At 38.1% G+C, this 22,394-nt stretch overlaps 1 protein-coding gene across 1 annotated transcript; it reads left to right on the top strand.

Moving 5' to 3' along the window:
• Window positions 1-19,850: 19,850 nt before the first annotated feature.
• On the top strand, window positions 19,851-22,311 carry LOC149406543 (triacylglycerol lipase-like protein). The gene is made up of 5 exons (XM_089607487.1): window positions 19,851-20,141; window positions 20,243-20,315; window positions 20,447-20,511; window positions 20,690-20,799; window positions 21,592-22,311. Exons 1-5 carry the CDS (start codon window positions 20,025-20,027, stop codon window positions 21,833-21,835), a joined length of 609 nt encoding a protein of 202 aa, XP_089463613.1. The 5' UTR covers window positions 19,851-20,024; the 3' UTR covers window positions 21,836-22,311.
• Window positions 22,312-22,394: the final 83 nt, after the last annotated feature.

The raw sequence follows: 22,394 nt of genomic DNA, 5'->3' as shown, positions 1-22,394 counted from the left end.
GTGTTTGCCATAATCCTTACAACTCATAATATTAATATGCAAAAATGAAAATGACATGGTATTGTCAAATACGCAATAAAGCAACTTTAGTTGCTTGCATTGGAGATGCTCTAAATATAAACGTTTTGGGGTCGCTAAGCTCACTCACACATTCAGAAAACCAACAGCATCTAGGGGTGAGAGCGAGAGATTAATAGATCTTCGAATAACTCGCCGGAGTCGGAGTTCGAAACTCGCCGGAAAACACAACAATAACTCGATCATTTTCGCTTCCGCTTTTATGGGTTCATGTTGGTAGAACACCTTTAAAGGTATGTGTAAAAAGTTCTTACACCTTAATATTGTTAGATTGAAAAGCTATATATGAAAATAATTAAACACATGTTCTTATTCTTACTAAAACTTGAAAGGGGATAAACATCTCTAAATATATTAACACTTCCCGTTAATTAGTTCCAATATATGGGTTATTCTCTTGGATTTTTTTGTACGAGATGTTTTATTCGCATTGTTATTCTCTCGTCTTATGTTAGTACTTAGTACGGTATTGTGAAATGATAAAGAATACTGAACACATATAAAGATCGCGAAGAATTTATCACGAAAAATAGTATTTGCAAGTTGTAAATAAAATTAATTTTTTAGTTTTTGTTTATAGGGTTTTTTTTTTTTTTTTTTTTTTAAAAAAAATTTCTACGGGCTCTAATGAACTTTGTTTAATAGTTATAGTTTTATTTATTTATAAAGTTAAAAATCATTTATGGTTTGACAAAATAGTAATAATTTTGGAATGATTTAAAACAGGGCCACTTTTTGTAAATGTTACTCTTTAAAAATATTGTTTGATACACCCTTGGCTAATAGGGTATTCCTAAATATTAAGCTAGTTAAGGAATATATGATCCTTATATTAAGCTAGTTAGGATATATATTGTTAGATAGGCAAATGGCTATAGAAGGGTTTAAGTCACAATGTAATGTGAATAAATCAATAAACGAATCAGTTTCATCGGTTCTCTCTTTTATGCTTCTTTTATGCTTTTCATAGGAGTTCATCCGTCGTATCATTGGTGTTTTCATTGAAAATCCCCAAAATGGAACTTTTGGAGATGCACGATATATTGAAATCTCCTCTAAGTTGAGTTGGATAAATAGAAAATTCAGTTCTAGCAAGAGATGAAGCAAATCAATACCATATTCAATCAATTTATGTCCAATGTAAAGAAATAAAAACTCTGCATATCATCACCTCCTATGTATAATATTCAGAATGAAGATTACCTGGTCAAAACACCACCAGCGTCGGATCTGGTCGTGACAGACAGAGACTCGACGAATCGAGATGCATCAACAGATCCAGCAGCGACCGAAGTAGTTCATCCACTACTACAAATGTTGGATTATACAACCCACTTTCTACAACGCTTAACATAAGCGTTGTAGAAACTAGGGATTCTACAACGCTTAACATAAGCGTTGTAGAAACATAGTGTTTCTACAACGCATTTGGCTAAGCGTTGTAGAATCTCGGTGTTTCTACAACGCTTATGGATAATCGTTGTAGAATCTGATGGTTTCTACAATGCTTAAAGCTAAGCGTTGTAGAAACTTAGTTATTCTACAACGCTTTTGTTAAGCGTTGTAGAAGTACATAAATTTCAGATTTTCCACAACGTTTACACTATCCGTTGTAGAATCCTCGCCGCGGCACCACGTGATTTATGCCTCGGCGAGAACTTTCTACAACGCATCGTAAAAGCGTTGTAGAAGGATGGGCCTCGCCGCGGCACAATTTCAACATCGCCGCGGCGAAACTTTCTACAACGCTTGTTACAAGCGTTGTAGAATCTATTCGCCGCGGTGATAAATATTTCTCGCCGCGGCTAGAAATATCCTCCGCCGCGGCGAGGTGGATACCGTGGCCAAGCAGTTTTTTAAGAAACTGTCTCGCCGCGGCGACTGAGGAATCTCGCCGCGGCGAGACGTTCCTACAACGGTTATAATAACCGTTGTAGGAACGTCTCGCCGAGGCGAAGACATATTTTTGCCGCGGCGAGGTTGTTTAGGTTTTCACTATAAAAGGCCGTTTTCAGTTTTTTTTCTCATTTTTTCCAATACCCACACACGAGACAACCATTTTCGGCCGCATATTTCCAGTTTTTCTCTTCCAAAATCCCTCGCCACGTCCTCGCCGCCCAAAAATCTCGCCGTCGCCTTGTCCTCGCCGCCAACTCTCTCTCGCCTTGTCCTCGCCGCCATTTTTCTCTCGCCGACTCCTCGCCGTGCTTCCTCTAGCGCCTCTCTCTCTCTCTCTCTCTTGCCGCCTCATTGTAAGGTATGATTTTAAAAGTTTTTTAAGGTGGTTTATTGATTTAATTTCGTGTTGTTGATATGGATTTCTTGTTGTTTACCCGAATTGCATATAGTTTGATTTTTTTAATTCACAAATTTAGGGTTTTGTTTGATTTTCTCGTTTTGAAACAAGAAATTAGGGTTTAGGTTAGTGGAATTTGAATGAGTGAATTTAGGTTAGTGGAATTTGAATGAGTGAATTTAGTGAAATTATGGTTTTGTTGATATGAATGAATTTGTATGAGAATTTGAGTTAAATTGAAATGTCCGGATTGTGTTTGACATATTGTTACATAGGTTAGTGGTTAAAATGGTTATGTATATTAATGTTGAGATTGAATTGTTTATGAATTTGTGATTGATCGAATTGTTCATGAATTTGTGATTGGTCGAATTGTTTATGAATTATTTGTGATTGTTGGAATTGTTTTAATTTGTCATGTTTAAATATATATTCTTGGAATTGATATATAATTTGTTATATGTTAATTGTACAATTGTTTATGATTATGTTTTGTAGGAGCTTGAAAATGCGTCGAACTAAAAACACGGCGGTCCCCAAGGCTCCGAGCTCTTCCAGAGGTCAGAGTAAAGGAAAAGGCAAGCGACCTCGTCAACAGTCTCCCGAAGAGGAATACAACTCGAGTATCTTTACTAGCAAGGTCGCGGAGGAACGCTACGACAAAATCTTGCCGCGTAACATTATCCATGAGAGAGGATTCAATGTAAGCAATACGTCGGATATAGGAAAGCAAATCCGCAACAGCATAGTTGGTCATGATTGGTGGAGGTACTGTGCTGTACCCGAGTTCGATTCGAACGTCAACTTCGTGTACGAATTCTACGCAAACTTGCCGGACTCCCAAGGTGATGTTGTGACGGTCCGTGGGAAACCGGTCGATATGAGTATCGAAGCTATCAACGATCTTCTTGGGACCCCAGATGTGCCTTTCGAGAACGAGGGCTATCGAGAATGGCTAAGAAGTTGCAGCCATGAGGAGATGTCGCGGGTGTTGTGCATTCCGGGAGAAGATTGGGTCACTGAAAAAGGAAAAAGGGTACTCAAGCGTGACTAACTCACCAGGATCGCTAAAGCGTGGATTTACTTTGTTTGCGCTCGTCTCTATCCGATCAAGCACTTCACCACTCTCGACGAGGATCGTATCCAGGTGTTGTTCTGCATTGTTAAAGGCCTTTCCATTAACGTCGGTCGATTCATCTATAATTGGATGAAGAAACTCGACTATACTAATGAACGACACGGTTTGCCATATCCGGCGATCATTACCGGCCTTTGTACAAATGCGGGGGTACCACGCTCGAAAAGGGATACGATCCACAGTTCAATGGGGCCTATTACGGATTCCATTATCGAGCGGTACAAGATTAGGGAGGATCCACAAGCGGAGGAAGCGGAAGAAGCGGAGGAAGCGGAGGAAGAGGGGGAAGAGGGGGAAGCGGAGCCCCTATTGCGCTTACCAGCACCTCCGGTAATCGACCCCGCAACCATCGACTACATTGCTCATTGCTCCAACTATCTCGTCGGCGGGTTCCAACACACGCAACAGTACATGCACCAACAAGCGGAGTATGGCGCCTCTCACATCAATCAGTTGAACGATCTCTACTCTCGGTTGGACATCAACCAAGAGAATCAGGTGTTATTTCCCCCATATCCTCAGTACTCCGACTATCCGTACGCACCACCAGAGTGGCCACCGCATATGGCACCTCCTCAATGTCCGGAGAACCCACCACCACCACCACCGAATGACGAGTAAATTTCAAGAACCAACAACACCAACTCTTCCATATAAATTTCAAACTCTTTTTAAATTTAAGTTTCAGTTTAAGACTCGCTTGGTTTGTTTATGTTTATGACTAGATTACTGTGTTTTATTTGTGTGTTTGAGACTTCAGTCTTTGTTTGAGACTCCTTTGGTGTGTTTTATTTCATATATGTTTGAAACTTGATGTTATATGTTTAAGACTAGTTTGGTTTGTTTTATTGATTGTAGAAATTTTAATTGAATGATCATTTTTAGTTGGAGAACAGGTTAAATATTGGAAAAAAAAAGTGAATGATTAGGTGGTAGAGTGCTTCTTCGCCGCGGCTAGGTACCTTTCTCGCCGCGGCATCGTATAGTCCCCGCCGCGGCGAGTGCTTTACGCCGCGGCTAAAATATTACTTCGCCGCGGCGAGATTTTCATTTTTTTAATACCGAGAGTCTGTGTTTTTTAAGAACTTGTCTCGCCGCGGCGAATTGATATTCCCGCCGCGGCGTAATAACCTCGCCGCGGCATGGAATATACGTTGCCGCGGCGAGGTTTCTACAACGCTTGTTTAAGCGTTGTAGAAGGGTCCTTGCCGCGGCAGGATTTGTATTTCGCCGCGGCGAGATTTTGATTTTTTAATACCGAGAGTCTGTGTCTTTTAAGAACTTGTCTCACCGCGGCGAGGTGATATTCCCGCCGCGGCGTGATAACCTCGCCGCGGCATGGAATAGACGTTGCCGCGGCGAGGTTTCTACAACGCTTGTTTAAGCGTTGTAGAAGGGTCCTCGCCGCGGCAGGATTTGTATTGCGCCGCGGCGAGATTATCCTGCCACGGCGAGAGTTATACTCAGCCGCGGCGATGTCGGAGAAATGTAATTTTAATGTAAATGACATTGTATAGAGAAATTTTGAATGAAAAATAACGTTGTCCACAGGAGAATAACATAAAATCCAAAATGAAAATACATTATCTAAATGTTCAATATCAAACAATAATAGGATCTATATCCTTACGAAGTAGATGTGAAACATCGGCATCATCAAAATCATCCACCTCTTGATCAATTGGCGGTAATCCTGATGTGAACGGAGGAATGCTAGACATGTCTTCGTCTTCTTCTTCGTTACCGTTTCTCGCTTTCATATGAACCACTAACGATAACTCAGGATTTGCTGGATCCGAAACATAAAACACTTGACTTGCTTGCGAAGCCAAAATAAATGAATCATTCTCGTAGCCAATCCGTCTAAAGTCGACAATTATAACTCCGTCATTATCAACTTTAACGTGATTATTGTCTGCCCATTTGCACTGGAATAATGCGACTCGCAACCCGCAATAATCAAGTTCCCAAATATCTTCAATGTATCCGTAATACTTCATAAAAGCATGTTTTGGATTCTTATCTTTTGCCGACGAAACATGTAAAGCTTCAGCAAACAATGTAACACCACTATTTTGTACGGGATGCTTATTGTCTCGTTCCTTTGTGTAAAATGTAAAACCATTAACAGACCAAACAGTGTACCTTGTAACCATTGAGGAAGGCCCGCCAGATAGTTTACTCAACGTAGATGAATGTCCTGCCTCTTTAAATATGCGTTTTCCAAGCCAGTTTTGAAACAAACGGTTGTGCTCTTTTTGCAACCATTTTTCATTTCTACCCTTCTTTGGATTATTCACTCTCAACTCATTCAAATGAATATCCACAAATGGCTTGACCTCGGAAACGTTGTGTAGCACATGGAGACTTGCTTGCTCCCATTCTTTTCGGTTGACGATCGAATAAGTACCTATAATGAAACAAATACTTAAAAATAATGTTCATATATAATTTAAATAAACAAATAAAGTGTTAAAAAAATACCTTTAGATAGAGCTTTTGAATCAAAATTGGTATTCTTGGGTAACCCAATTTCGTCTGTTTTAGCTAAATACTCAGAACAAAACTCAACCGACTCTTCTGTTATGTAATTTTCAACTATGCTTCCTTCCGGCCTATTGTAGTTCTTCACGTAGCTTTTCAACACTTTCATATAACGTTCGATTGGATACATCCACCGTAAAAACACGGGCCCTCCTAATTTCACTTCACGTACCAAGTGGACGGTTAAGTGGATCATTATGTCGAAAAACGAAGGTGGAAAGATCTTTTCGAGCAAGCACGGAGTTTTCACCAATTCTGACTGCATTAAATCCAATCGAGTTGGATCGATGACCTTCGAGCAAATCGAGTTAAAGAATACACATATCTTTGATATTGCAAACCTCACATCTTTTGGCACAATTCCTCGCAAAGCAAGAGACAACATTTGTTGTAGCAGCACATGACAGTCGTGCGTCTTCATTCCAGTAAGTCTCAAATCTTTCAAAGACACAAACCTCTTATAGTTTGACGAATGACCTTCGGGGACTTTAATAGAAGCAAACCAGTTACACAATTTCTTTTTCTCATTTCGATCTAGAGTGTACTTTGCCGGTGGTAATTTTGTTTTTTTCCCACCCCCCTCCTCGGGATGCAAAATGCTTCTTATATTCATCTCTTTGAGATCCAATCGAGATTGTATTCCGTCTTTCGATTTATTTGGATCATCAAGAAGTGTACCAATAAGCGATTCGCAAACATTTTTCTCGATGTGCATAACATCCAGACAATGCCGGACGTAGTGTGTCTTCCAATAAGGAAGGTCGTAGAAAATCGATTTCTTCTTCCAAGGATTCTCTTTGAACGATTCTTTAGTACTAGCACTCCGCTTTCTTTTCCCAAGCACTTCATTGACGTTTTTAACCATCTCATAGACATCTTCACCAGACAAAATTCAAGGAGGGGGTCATTCTTCTGAATTTCCATCAAACGCTTGTTTCAATCTTCTATACGAGTGATCTCTTGGTAAGAATCTTCTATGACCCAGAAAAACAGTTTTCTTACCATGCTTCAAACGGATGGAAGATGTGTCTTTCATGCAAATCGGACAACCAATCGAGCATTTCACAGAGTATCCTGACAAGTTTTCATAGGCCGGAAAATCGTTAATAGTCCACATTAACATTGCCCTTAAGTTGAACGAATCTCCACGGTAAGCGTCTTTAACTTCCATCCCTTTCTCCCATAACATCTTCAAATCATCGACCAACGGTGCCAAATAGACATCAATATCATTTCCTGGTTGATTCGGTCCTGAAATCAAAAGCGTTAACATCAAGAACTTTCTCTTCATACATAGCTTTGGAGGGAGATTGTAGTTCACAAGTATAACCGGCTAAACACTGTATTTACTGCTCATCATGTTGAACGGGTTCATTCCATCAGAAGCTAGACCAAGGCGCAAATTTCGAGTATCAACACTGAAATCCTTATACTCTAAATCGAATGATTTCCACTGTGCAGCATCGGCAGGATGTCTCAACATACCATCATCGATACGCTTTTCGGAGTGCCAAACCATGTTCTTCGCGTGTTTGACACTATTAAACATTCGACGAAAGCGCGGAATTGGAGGAATGTACCATAACGACTGAAATATATTTAACGAAAATCAGTAATAAATAATGAATATGAGCTACATGTATTTCCTAATCAAGTGATGAAAGTGTACGTACCTTAACTAGAACTCCTTTAACCCCGTTACATGGAATTTTACCCTTCTTCCACCGTGACTCTTTGCACGTCGGACATTCATCTAGATCTTCATACTCGTGTCTATATAAAACACAATCATTTGGGCACGCATGGAATTTCTCGTACTTCATGCCTAATGTACCCAAAGTCTTCTTTGCTTCATACATACTTAAAGGTACTTTATTGTCTTTCGGAAATGCTTCTTTCAGTGTTTCCAACAATAGAGTAAAACTAGTGTTTGTCCAACCCCCCGATGCCTTCAAATGAAATAATGTAACTAAAAATGACAACTTCGAATAGCTTGTACACCCTTCATATAATGGTGTCTCCGCATCATTCATCATGGACTCAAACAATTCCGGTCGCTCAACAAAATCGTCCTCCAAATCATTCATCATTCCGCACATATCATCAATATCATCTTCAACATCATCCTCATTTGCCGTAGAACGAAAAACCTCACCATGGTAGAACCATCTTTGATACGAGGTCATTATTCCATATGCAAACAAATGGGTCCGAACGACATCAATCGAAAAATGTCTATGATTTCCACATTTAATACAAGGACAACGAATAGATTTCAAATCTACCATGTTCTCTCTAGCAAAATCACAAAACTCATCTACACCTTTCCGATATATCTCATTCAATCTATTCTCCCACATCCACTTTCTCATATTCATAGAAAAACCCTAATTATACAAAAAAAATTACAAATTCTAATTAGTAAACTATCAAGAGAACAACAATTAGAAGAAGTTAAAGAAGAACTTACAAGATTTGAATGTGTAGATGAGACTAGTAAACGAGGACGCTCTAGAATGAGTAGGAAAGGTACTGGAAATATTTTTTCGAGTGAGGTTATGAGAGAGTTCAAAGTGAAGAAATGAGAATTTATATCACCAGTCTCGTGTCACTCGCCGCGGCGACATTTCTACGTCGCCGCGGCGGGACATTCTACAACGCTTCCAAAAGCGTTGTAGAATATCCTCGTCGCGGCAAAAATATGCGTTCGCCGCGGCGACTACATCACACCGCGGCGAGGTACAAATCTCGCCGCGGCAGGAGTCCTGCGCCGCGGCGGGAACACGTCGTCGCCGCGGCGAAAATCTTACCGAGAGCACCATGTTCCAGACATATAGTCTCGCCGCGGCATCATAGATTTTACGCCGCGGCGAATGTATTCCTCGCCGCGGAGACAATTAGCTGTCGCCGCGGCGAGGATTCTACAACGCTTGTTTAAGCGTTGTAGAAAGATGTCGCCGCGGCGAAAATTGTATACTGCCGCGGCGAGGACATCTAGGGTTACCTCGCTGTGGCGATGGTACATTTTCGCCGCGGCGAGAATTTTCTGGGTAACCCTCGCCACAGCGAGAATTTGGTTTCGCCGCGGCGAGAAATATACATCGCCGCGGCGAGATCCTACAACGCTTAGAATAAGCGTTGTGGGAGCGTTTTAAAATCTGAAAATTTCAAATTTTTTTACCTACCCGCCCATTTCATATTCTATACTTAGCGTTTTTTTTCAATTTTCCCTCATTCTCATTCCTTATTCTACTTCATTTCTTCTCATCTCTCTCTCCACTACTCATCTCTCTCGTCCCTCTCTCTCTCTCTCCGCCACTCTCTTGCCGCCCCGCCCCTCTCTCGCCACCACTCTCTCTCTCGGCCCCTCTCTCTCTCTCCGTCCCTCACCTCGCTGAGCCCCCGCGCCCTCGCCCCGCGCGCTCTCCCTCACCTCGCCGTGCGCCCACGCCCCCGCCCCCTCCCTCACCTCGCCTCACTCATCTCTCTCGGCCCCTCTCTCTCTCTTCGTCCCTCACCTCGCTGAGCCCCCGCGCCCTCGCCCCGCGCGCTCTCCCTCACCTCGCCGTGCGCCCACGCCCCCGCCCCCTCCCTCACCTCACCTCACTCATCTCTCTCGGCGCCCCCGCCCCCGCCCCCTCCCTCACCTCACCATGCGCCCACGCCGCCCTCCGGCCCTCACACTGTCGCGCGCCCTCCGGTCTCACCTCGCTCGCGCACACCCTCGCCGCGCGCCCTCACCTCGCCGCCTTCTGCCATTACCTCTCCGGCCCTCATCTCACCACCTTCTCTTCGCCGCCCTTGTGCTCGTCCAACTCCGGGTAATGTTTTTGAACATTTTTACATGGACTTATTTAGTGTGAATTCGATATTGATTTGAAATTAGGAGATATTGTATTGGATTTGAGTTTATTGAAATTAGGAGAAATATATTTGATATTAGATTGAATTGGGATTGAAATTGTGTTTTTGTTTAGAATCGGATTGGATTTGAGTTTATATTGTGATTGGAGTTGAGTTTATATTGGATTTTTGTTACATTTGAGTTGAAATTTTGATTACATTTGAGTTGAAAATTGAAATTATGTTTTGAATTTTGTTTATTAGATTCAATGTCGTCCACTACTACTACTTCTAGCGGTAGTGGTAAAAGAAAAATTAGAAGAAAACTAGCGCTTAACTCCGATGAACAAGGAAAACGAAGAAACACTCTTATGGGTCGGGTTAATAAGGCTAAAACACTTGGTAAAAAAATCCCGGTACAATTTGATGATAAAGGGCAACCAATCGGTAAAGAGGGTGATGAGTTGTCGAGTTACTTTGGCGTGTTAGCAAGAGAACACGTTCCACTTTCGATGCGTGATTGGAGATGTAAAGACAACGCCCAAATTAAAGAACGGATTTGGAACGAAATGCAAGAAGGATTTACGATTCCTATCGAACAAAAACACGATTGCCTTATGAGAGTCGGAGAAGCCGCAAGGTTATTTCGTCATGAGATATACAACGATCTACTCAAAGACATAATCAACGAACCAATCGCCTTAAAGAGACCGGCTTGTATTTTGAAATACTATACAAGTATCACCGAAGAAGATTGGATAGCATTTGTTGAGTATAGACGAACCGAAATGTTCAAACAAACATCGGAACATGGGAAATCAAATATCGGAAAAAGTGTGTACAAATCTCGAACGGGCCGAAATGGATATCAAAAGCTTGATCAAGAAAAGGTTAGATTCGTTTTTTTCTTTTAGTTATTTCAAATGTTGCAATTATTTTTTAATTTATTATATAATTACTTCTTACTAGCATGACGAAACGGGGGAATGGCCTACGAAAGAGGAACTTTGGATTGACTCGCGAATGAAAGACGTAGATAACTACAAGGATGAGAAAGACAAATTGATGGGAGAAAAAATCGTAAGTTCTTTACCTTTGTTATAACAATTAACCTTATAATTTTATTTTCAAATAATTTTATGTGTAAAAAACGTTATCACAACAAGCATCGCAAGGGACATGGTTGCCGGAATCGGGAAAGAGTGTTTTGCAAGAAGCTTTGGGAACGTCGCGAGTTTGCGGTCAATCCAAACACACGTCACGTTTTAAGTACTTTTTTCCTCCAACGCCCAACGAAGAAGTAATGAAGATGCGTCGGGAAATGAGCGAGTTAAAGTCTTTGGTGATGAAGGCCTTCGGTGGAAATGGTAGCATTAATGTCGAGTCGCCTAGTGTCGAGCAAGTGGAAGGGAATCTCAACGCGAAGGTTGTTGATGATAAAGAGATGGCAAATGTTGAAGAACACGTCAATGAAGCGGTCTCTTTAGGTATGTTTAATTTTTTTTTTTTTTATCTATTTATTAAAGATAAATGTTTTGGTATTAAGTTATTGATAAAATTCTTGATTCTCTTAGAACACGACGATGTTGATGATCGTCCGAAGATCGATCCTATCATTGTTGATGATCGTCCGAAGATCGATCATATTATTGTGGAAAAACCCAATAGTGTTCGTGCTAGTTGCTCTTTGAATCCAACCACGCCGGTGACACCGAGTTCGGATGAAAGCGTCGAGTGTCTTCTTTTCATTGATGACACCGAGTTCGGAGGCACAATTCATGTTGCAAATGGGCGAGCGTACATGAATGGAGGCGTAGTTCATTTCTCACCTTTGGAGGAAGGAAATTTACGCGTGGCCGTTTTGGGGGTTTTGATTAAAAAAGCAAAATTGCCAATTCCCACCGAAGAAGCTCAAACCATTGAAGATGCTATAGGCGGGTTTGTCTCGTGGCCGAAGAGACTCATGGAAATGGACACGGGAATAGAGAGTCGCGGTCCGGTTGTCAAACAACTCTCAAAGCTCGGTTTTGAGAGTGAAGCTAGCATCGATGATGCTAAGAAGATTCCGTACAAGGTGATTAATCCCAAGTATCGATTGCTCGCTCAACATGCCAACAAAGTAATGTTACCGGAAGGGGATGTGATTATGGTCAACGTTAGTCCAAGTCTCGCGGCTATCCCAATTCCGGTGTCATTTGAAGACATTTCCGATTTTTTGCAATACTTGGAAATTGGCGCGGGGAGCATAACGGTTTATATGGAGTAAGAGTTTTCTTTATATGCGTTTTTTAATATCAATATTCAATATTTAGTGTTTTGATCAACTAAATATTTGTTTGTCATAGCTACTACGCTCGAGGCTAGAAAAGGCGAAGAAGACTCGAAATTATTGTTTTATAAATCCGAGCTTAAGTTCGTATATCGAAAATGACGACGAGGAGGCTTATTTGTCAAAACGAGTCAAGGACGTTGGAAACGTGGTACGAGATTGCAAATTTGGTGAATTAGTTTTGATGCCGTATAACAAAGGTGCGCATTGGATGCTCGTTGTCCTCGACCTTTGGAGAAATAGCGCTATGTTCTTTGACCCGTTGAGAAATAAAATCTCAATCGATTTAAATCGATTGATAAAAAGGTAATATTTTGATTTCTTAAATAATTTTCATTATAAATCGTTCTAGATGTTTTTTCTCTTATAATCTCCGTGTTATATAGGGTTCTTGTTGATTTCAAGCTCGAGCATCAAAACGCCCATAGTAACGGGCAATCAACGTACATCAAGGCTTGGGACGCTCCGAGACAAACGGGAAACACGGAATGCAGGTATTTTGTCATTTCTTATATGCGTGATATAATCGTAGGAGGTGTAGGAAAATTAGAAAATAAGAAATCCTATACAAAGGAGGATTTAGAGAGAGTTTGGGAAGAATGGGTAAGTTATGTACAAACATTTATTAACTGTGATGATTAGCTAGTTTTTTTTATTGAATTATGGATTGGTTGTAGATGTATATATTAGATTTTGAATGTTTTGAAGATGAGGATATTTGAAGATGAATGTATATATTAGATATTTTTTGTATTGAAGATTATTTTCAGGTGCTAGTATCGTGTAAAAACAGATTTTGGATTGAAAATAAATGATTCTCGCGGCGGCGAACTATATTTCTCGCCGCGGCAAGTAATTCGAGCCGCGGCGGGAAATATTATTCGCCGCGGCGAGAAAAGATACCGAGAGCAGGCAAATTAGAAATCTTAGTCTCGCCACGGCGAGATTTTTTCTTCGCCGCGGCGAGTTTTTAAAAAAAAAATTCATCGCCTTCCTACAACACATAATTATCCGTTGTAGAATATGTCGCCGCGGCTAAGATTTGACGTCGCCGCGGCGAAGTGTAATCTTCGCCGCGGCGAGTTGATTCTACAACGCTTGGCAATCCGTTGTAGAATGTTGTCGCCGCGGCTCGGAACGTACCTCGCCGCGGCAAATAAGTCGCCGCGGCGACGTATATTTTTCGCCGCGGCGAAGTGATTCTACAACGGATTTCGGCGAGATGTTTGAAATTTTTTAAAAATTACACAATGGATATTAACCGTTGTAGAAGCTTCTACAACGCTTAAAAATCCGTTGTAGAATCTTAGTTTCTACAACGGATAATTAAGCGTTGTAGAAAGCTGTTGGATTCTACAACGGATTGTTAAGCGTTGTAGAAGCTTTTACAACGCAGGATTCTACAACGCTTAAGAAGCGTTGTAGAATCATCCTACAACTGTTTTTAAACGTTGTAGAATCCTGGTTTTGTAGTAGTGATCTTGCCGAAGATTTGTTCGTGGTGATCGAAATCATCGACGATGACCCTTAAGAATGGAAAATTTATCTTTTCCTTAAGAATGTTTATAGAAGATAAGTATATTAAGTAAAAGTACATTGTTTTTTTTCCTTATCCTAGCGTTTAGAGCCAGAGAGCCTTGATTAACCTAGAAACAATAATCGTCGATAACCAGTACATGCCGAGTTATGTTCTTTTTTTAATGCTATCTATTATGACTTCCGGTACAGATATGGCAGTTCTCGTCCACTTCTTTTTTTCTTCATTATTCTCCCCGAATTCTTGATTTCTTTCGACAGCTACCTTTCAATCAAACAAAAATAAGGGGGAAGCCACATGTACTATCGGGGTCATCAACTTTACTGCAGCTGATTCTGACGATTGTTTATTTTTGTTTATATTGCCTTTCATACCGATATTCTTGCTTTATGTCCATTATTTCCGGTTTCGATTCAAGCCATGGTTTACTATACTCACGTTAAACTAGACAAAATATGATATACTATGTTCATTGTTTTCCCGAATCTATATGAGATTTTTGTGAATTGATGAAAACGTTCTTCAAATTATTTTTCATAAATTATGTAATGGATTGATTCATTGAGTTCTCAATGATACATATCGAGTTGCATCATGTATTCATTAATTGAATTGCGTTTTTTCCCACAGATGTAAATGCTAGGAGTCCGACACTAGATGATATGAGCCCAAAGAAGAAAGCATGTTCACTCATATTCATGATGGTCCAGTTGGTTTAAAATATCATTAGTGATATCGCCATCGACAAAAATTACATTTAAATAATAAAAAAATTCCAGTCCACGGACATGGACCTTAATTTTCAAAGCAAGCCCATCCGAATGAAGATTAGAGGAAGAGTACATTCCCTTATATAGTGGTTTGGTATAAAAAATTGATTGTCCAGGATCAATGTGGAACTTTTTCTTCTCTTTATTTTGCATGTGTGTTGTTAACATCCCTAACATCTACATAGGTTACATTTACAATGTACATTCCTCTTTTATTTTTTCATTTTTTCATAATTCTTTTTTTTCTTCAAAGTTTACTATATATATAACAAGTTCTTAAGATATGTATTTCTTATATATATATATATATATATATTATATTTTGAAATATGTACATATATAATATATAAGTAACATATTAACATATATATTGTTAATGCTCGGTTTCGACTAACATCGAAGAGGCATTCGCATTTCAATTCAGGTTCGGACCCTGATCTCGCACGTAGGTTAAGAATCGTTCTCCTTTGGATCACAGACCTTTGGTAGTCGGGAGTCCTTCATATTTGAGAATGAATCAAACAGTGAACTAGATGGGGTGCAAAGGGATTGTACCTCCGACACTCAATATTAGTATTGGAGTAATGTCAAAGTGGATGTGTCTCATCTCGTCTCCAAGCGTTAGTATTTGGAGAGAGGAAGAGAGAGTTTGTTTGTGTGCATAGTGTCTGCAAGTGAGAGAATTTACCTCATCCTTGTGGTGAGATGATCTATCTATATAGTAGGAGAAGGTGGGTAAAGGCTTAGCTTCATAAATGCGTCAGGTGAGAAGGTGCATGATCTTTTGGAGTGAGGTTTGGCCCTTGGAGGCATGCGAGATGTCGACGAGGGCTTGCCTAGGTAAGGTCTCGTATGTGGCTGGTGGGACCTCGATGAAGGCTCGCATGGGTTCGGCAAATGTTGGCTAGCCTGGCGCCCTGGCCCCTGATTTTTGCGGTTAAGGTTTTATAGAGGGTCAGTATTCCCTTGACGGACAATTATTTCATTTTCTGTCTCAGTATGACCATTGCCAGTTTCTTATTTTGAGGGTGGATTTTCACCATATACCATATGTTTTATATACTTATATATGTATATATATAAGTATAATTATAGATATAAACATATATAGATACGTTTAAAAAGATATGGCATATATATGTCTATATACAAATATAATAATGATATGTAAATAATATAAAATAAAATTTGAGTTTAAATTAAAAATTGGTAGCATTTGAATACTACATTATAATTTATAGTGTGTATTTTTAATTTATTTGTTATTTTGAATATGTAGCATTTGAGAACTATTTTATCTTTCTATTTAGATATATATATATATATATATATATATATATGGGTATTTTTAAATATATTTTGTTATAGGATTTTTTTCGATATACATCGGCAGTCGATATATCATTGATATTATCGGTAGTCGATATTAAAATTGATATAGGATACTAATAGGTACATCATCGGTAGTTGATATATCAGTAAAATCGTAACTTGGGTATCGGTATTTTAATTATTAGTCTAGTATTGCATTGGACGAGATAAACCTGGTGGTATTGTGTGTTAAATTTTTCTTGTTTGAATATTTTTGAAAAAAAAAATATTTGCCTCATTATCTTTGTTTTATTCTAAATTTATAGATGAGAATAATATTTATATGTGTGTTGTGGACGTATTAATAAGTGTATACCTAATGTTTTGGTTCTGAATTGGATATAAGGTTATATTTATGGTAAATGTATTATATATGTGAATAAATTTTTTTGTGTCTTATGTGTTGTGTTTTTAATCTCAATTGGAATTAAATTGGAGTTTCAGATTCATTATTGACTATCTTATATATATTCGCCTGCTTGTAATGTAAATTTTCATTTCAGTTTCAACAGGACATATATCAACCAACAGAACTATGCCAACAGAAGAAACAAATGTGTCTTATGTGCTGTGTTTTTAATCTCAATTGGAACTAAATTGGAGTTTCATATTCATTATTGACTATCTTATATATATTTGCCTGCTTATAATGTAAAATTTCATTATAACGTAAATTTTTATTTCAGTTTTGTGTATTATAATGTAAATTTTCATTTCAGTTACGACGGAACAGATATCGACCAGCAGAACTATGCCAACAAAAGAAACAAAGTTGAGCATGAAGAGATAATGGGTGAACCAAATGGTATAAACTTAGAAGAGATGAAGCGGAAAGCGATTAAGCATCACCTGATATACTAAGCCCCTCTCATTGTTGGATATGAGGTCGACAAGTTCTATTTTGATTAAACAGATGGTTTTAAGATAATTTTTTTTTATTTTGTCTGTAAACTGACGGCGCTTAATAGCTGATTTGTTTTAATAAATTTTATTATTTGTTTAGGGGTTGTGGACTTGAACAAAGCTAGAACACTTGGTACGCTCAAGTACCATTCACTTCACAATATTGTTCAAAGCAGGGGACGATGGGACTTGGTATATACGTGAATCCTATGGACGAGCACGCGGCACCAATGGCATCTTCGAAATAAAGACGTCGAAGTTTCTCGAGATTTACAGCTTAATTTAGAAGCCATCAACATCATTGAAATTGTTCGTAGTTGGCATGTATTAGGAGGAGAAATAAGCACTTAGTTAGCTTACAGCACCTCTAATGGGAACCCTTAACCCCTATCTTCAAAATGATGGTTGAGGGCCTTCAAATTCATTCTTATAAATTTGTAGACATTGCATATTAATCCTCAATTTAATAATAATATTATTATTATACTTCCATACATAATATTAAAACATATTCTACATACTCTACATTATATTAAAACATACATAATATAACTTTATTTAGTATAGTTGTATCTTATATTTTTTTAAGTTTTAATGTATTTTTTATATTATTTTGAGTGACAATGCATTAAATATTATACTCTTCAATTATAATTTTTGCTAATTTGAATTTATAATGTTAATAGTATGTGTATTTTTTTATTCATCTACTAATAAATATGTCAATTGATTAAATATTGATTAAATAGGATCTAGTTAAAATATTTCCATCTTTATGTACAAAAAATATAAGATTTTACTAAATTTTGTAAATTTTTTTAAAAGATTTAAAACTGCAGTTTAGACCGGACCGGTTAGTATTTAAAAAAAATATGTCTTAAACGGTCCAAAACAGCCCAAAAGTGGACCGGACCGGTTATTATTTAAGAAAAATACAAAAAAAAATAGGTAACAATCAAACGGTTCGGTCTAACGGTTCAAAACGGTCCGGTCTAAAACGGTCCAAACAACCTAAAATGAAACGGTTTAAACCGGACCGGACCATTTTAACTGGTTTGGTCCGGTCCTGTTTTTCTCTTATTTGGTCTGATCTGGTTTAATTTTTTTAAAAAATTGTTTAGACTGGTCCGGTTTGATTTTTGACCAATTTTAGACCGATCATATTCTTTGAATTATCAATCGATTGTTTTGTTTGTTACATTGGCTATCAGGGACTGTAATCATGTGAAAGAGATCTAGAATTTTGGATTACCGACGAGCAGTCTAAGATTTGTTGGTAGGAATGGGTGGATGGATTCGTTAGGATGGAAATGAGAGGAAAGAAAAGTGATGGATTATAATTTTTTCAAAAGTTGATTGATATAATGAGAAGGAAGAGTATTATCCATCCATTTGTAGTTTGGTAAAAAAAAAATAGAAAGATTAATGTTTGTGTATTAAAATTACTTATGTACCCTTATATAATACCAAATTTTCATTACTTTTAAACTTATTATTGTAAATAAAAAAATGTTCTCTCTTTAAACAATCCCGTCAATATATGCAGGATTGTTTTTTTATGGGTCCCACGGATTCAAACCGCTCATACTCTTCTTCTCATTCTTTCCCTCTTGTGTACTAAATAAGAAATATTAAAAATTCATCCACAATCCATCTATCATAATTCAATCCCTCATAAATGCACTTTACCAAACAAGGCCTAAAAGTTTTTTTTTTCTTTTTGAAAGGAAATATCTCATTAACAATTCGAACTGGCTTCGGTCATACAAATATTCTCGACAGAGGCCGATACTTTATTCTAACAATTAAACATCCTGAACTGAAAATCAAAAGCAAAAGACAAAAAAAGCAAACAAAGGACAAGAATTCTCCTGGACTCCTTCAACAAAAATCTTCTGCAAATTTCTAAACCAAACAAAAGCACTGCTTGAGCTTGGTTTATATCACAACCTCGACTGCTCAAGGGCTTTAAACTTGGCAAGAGACTAACTAGGTCTTGTCCCACCAAACTCCAAAAACTCCTCTAATTTTTTGTTTCTTTTGACTATAACTTAGAGCACTCAAAACACTACATCCCACAAATGACTATATCGTCTTAGGAACACTAAAAAAACCATCCTAATGTGAATCTACCACACCAAACTAACATAAACTCTAAACAGAGCAGAATCAACAAAAACTGAACACCTAAACTTAAACAATAAAACAAACTAAACAGCAAAAACAGATCCCTTTTTTTTCACCTTCGCTCACCCGTCAACACTGGTCAGCCATCTGCCACAGACAAAAAACGTAGAGCAGCCATTTTGATATTTACCATTTTTTTTTTATATGAATGACCTTTATTTCATTTAATCATCTAACATTTAGGATGTCTTAGACATCTCGAGTCGCTAATTGACTCACTTGTGATAAAAAAAATGTTAAGTTTTTCTGTAAAACATTTATGGTTTCAATTATCAAATGTTTACACTTTCTTTGTGGAAATGTTTACATTTATTGAATTTGTTGACGTTTTGACCATTTATTAGTTTTAATTTTTATTTAATTGTGTTAAAATGTGAATAGTTTCTGCAATATAAATGTAAACAATTTGAATAAAATAAAATAAAAATAAACTATATCCAAAACATAAATAAAACCGGTATTTCAAAAGTTTAAATATTCATCGTGATTTTTAGAATTGCGATCTCTTAAACTCGATGTTTTTTTCATTTTCCTTCAAAATTTCCATAATGGGAATTTCTTCTAATACTCATGTTTTATGTTCATGTCAAAAAAGCCGACAACTAAATACCGATTTAAAATTAAAACTATGAATAATATGTATCCTAATTGTAAACAACTCTCATTCTAAATAAAATATTAAAAATGACAAACATTTAAGGAATAAGTTAAATAGGTAAAAATAATAATAAAAAAAGAAAGGTGTAAACAATGGCATTTTATCGGATTAAATTCATTTTAGTTGGTATTTGAGGACTTATAATAATAGTTTTGCATCAAGTCCAGCCCATATGAGAGTTTATCAGAAAGGAAACTTTAAGTGAATCAAACCCAAGAGAAGAGCATAGAAAGACATGTACTCGATTTCTCCCTCTTCACAAGAAACTTCCTGCTTTAATTCCTGAGATTGAGAATCGGCGTACCCTCTGAGATTTCCGATGACCCATTCCGATTAAGGAAACGCGTCTCTCTCAGAATTGGTCGTGACCATGCAACGACTTAGATCTTACCGGCCTTCGATTTCCAACTCCGACCCAGTCGCTCAGTTGAGAAGGAAAGCTCGCAATTCCTGGGTTGCTATTCAAGACACCTTTTTCTCAACAAAGGCAAACAATTTCTCTCTCTCTCTCTCTTAGATTGTTTGCCCTTTTGTTTTACAAGCACGTTATTGGGTTTTGTGGGGTTTTTTTTTTTTTTTTTGGTTCAGGACATATTTGAAAAGCACAGAGTTGTTTTCACAGTCGGAACTTCAATTGCTTCAGTTGCCACAGCATGGTGTGGTAAGCTAAGTCGTTTAATTTATGGTTAATCTGAATTTATAATTTTCTTTTCCATCGTTACATGTAAGCGGGCGTTAGAAAAATCACTAAATCGTATTTGTGTTTTATTTATTTATTTATGTTTTTTTTAGGATATTCTTTGCGACACCTACATGAATCAAGAGTTGATCAGAGGCTTGAATCAATTGAAAAAGCTGTAAGCAAAATATACTTTTAGTAGCTTTTTTAGTTTAATGCATGATAGTAGTTATATAGTGTTGAATTGAACAAATCCTCTCTCTGGAATACAGAAAATCTTATGCTTTAAATAATCCAGTCTTTTCTTTTACTTTAGCTTCTGCGATGCATTTTGTGCCGTGTAATTTTGGTGGCAGATGAAAGACAGTCACGTAACGGAACATTCGGAAATTAAGAAGATTGTTAAATCTGGAGGCGTGAGCACTTCCGTTTGCGTAGCCACTGCCGGGACCACCTTAATCATCGGGTTTGTTCCTGATATCTTGATATCTTTTTTTGCAAGGATTATTCATTTCAGGTTTTGGAGCTCGATACTAGCTGGTTTTAGTCAAAATGCTTGTTTAACACGAATGAAAACATGTTTATTTTTATTGTAAAAAAACCTAGATCTGTTCTTTCGGACCTTCATGTCAAGATTGATAATAGCTAGGCAAAGCCACGAGCCGATAATTCTAGTGTACGTTGGGCTGGAATTGATGTAGCTGAATCCAAGAGTAGAACGAGATCCACCGATTTTTTAGTTTTTGAATAGACCTTTTTGTGAGTTGAACTCACTACCACGTATATGAAGGTGGATGTACTTACTTTCTACCTGTGACTAAAATTCCGCTTGCCGATAATTCGCTGATGGATTGATTTTACGGGAACGCCAGTTGTCAGACGGCATTTCCGACAAATATTTCATAGAAAATAAGACGTCAATTCAAAAATGCAGAAAGTGTGATTTCGGTGGATTTTTGACGAAAAAACGCGGCATTTTAAACATCGTTTTTTACTGAGCTTACCTTGACCGTTCTTTAACCTCATCACAGAATTTCAGTCCATAAATTTTTTTTAAAAACAATTATAACCGTGGTGTTGGGGTTAGACCCGACTAAAATCCACGAGGCCCAACTAGCCCAGTCGAACTGGGGACTGACAAGGTCCCAAGAATCGCCCTGATCACCAGATTAACCCCTGATCACCAACTAAAATTAGTGTTTTTGTAGCCTCGTAAAAACGCATAATGTTGTTGAGCGGTTTTTTGGGGGCTTTGCAGGTATTGCATGGGGTGGCGAGGCGGGCGGTGGTACGCGAACAGGCGGTTCAAACGAGACCAAATGAAATTGCTCGGCCAACAACTGAAACCAAAAAGGTGGCAATTGCTCTCACGTGTAAATCCAAGAGCCTTGCAGCTCAAGCTTCCCTTCCTCAGACGCCCCTCGACAAGATCCAAAGCAGTAATGTCTGATATTGCCAAAGCGCCGGAGAAGCCTTGTGGCTCTGTAGGAACTGCTTGCTAGTTTGTAGTAGTGCCGGCAAGATTGAAAAATCGTTGCCCGTCCGTACATAGTTCATTTGATAAGATCCCCCGTTGTTGTTGGGGTTCACATTTTTGTGGGGATTCGAAATAAGTCCTTGGTGTTTTTTTTTTTTGTATAATGCTCTTTCATTTTAATTCGAGATTGGAGCTCGAGTGATAAGATATGGTATACAAAAGATTTCGATTTGTATAAAACCATAAGAGGAGGGAAAGAAAATCGTTCTTAATATCAGAAGTTTTTGCTTGGAGTTGTGAATCATTGCTGGCTGTGAAAGAGTACAAGCTCACGCGTGATATAACCAGCGGATGATAATCTGATGGAGACTTTGTGTGACCTTTCCTCTAAAGCTTTAAATGGTCTCATTTTACACTTACATTTAATGCATTTATACATATTCTTATTTTCTATGGGTCCCCCAGAAGACTTAGACTGTATTTTTCCATCTGTTGACGCATCAAAGATGTCTCTATGATATAAATATTCAGCTTCACATGTGATAACCCTTTTTTTTGTTTTTATCTGTTCTTTCTTCATATTT

The sequence above is a fragment of the Urtica dioica genome, chromosome 1, assembly GCF_054948205.1.
Source record: "Urtica dioica subsp. dioica isolate 48M chromosome 1, U.dioica_male_clone48M_v1_H2, whole genome shotgun sequence".
NCBI classification, from domain to species: Eukaryota; Viridiplantae; Streptophyta; class Magnoliopsida; order Rosales; family Urticaceae; genus Urtica; species Urtica dioica.
The sequence above is the reverse complement of the archived record's forward strand: the minus strand, read 5'-3'. Positions and strand labels throughout refer to the sequence as shown.

What these genes read in the sequence shown, in the direction of transcription:
- LOC149406543 (XM_089607487.1), top strand. Translation starts at nt 20,025, where the DNA reads ATGCAACGACTTAGATCTTACCGGCCTTCGATTTCCAACTCCGACCCA. An exon ending in AGTTGCCACAGCATGGTGTG is followed by an intron (nt 20,316 to 20,446) that starts GTAAGCTAAGTC and finishes TGTTTTTTTTAG; the next exon opens with GATATTCTTTGCGACACCTA. An exon ending in TTGAATCAATTGAAAAAGCT is followed by an intron (nt 20,512 to 20,689) that starts GTAAGCAAAATA and finishes TTTTGGTGGCAG; the next exon opens with ATGAAAGACAGTCACGTAAC.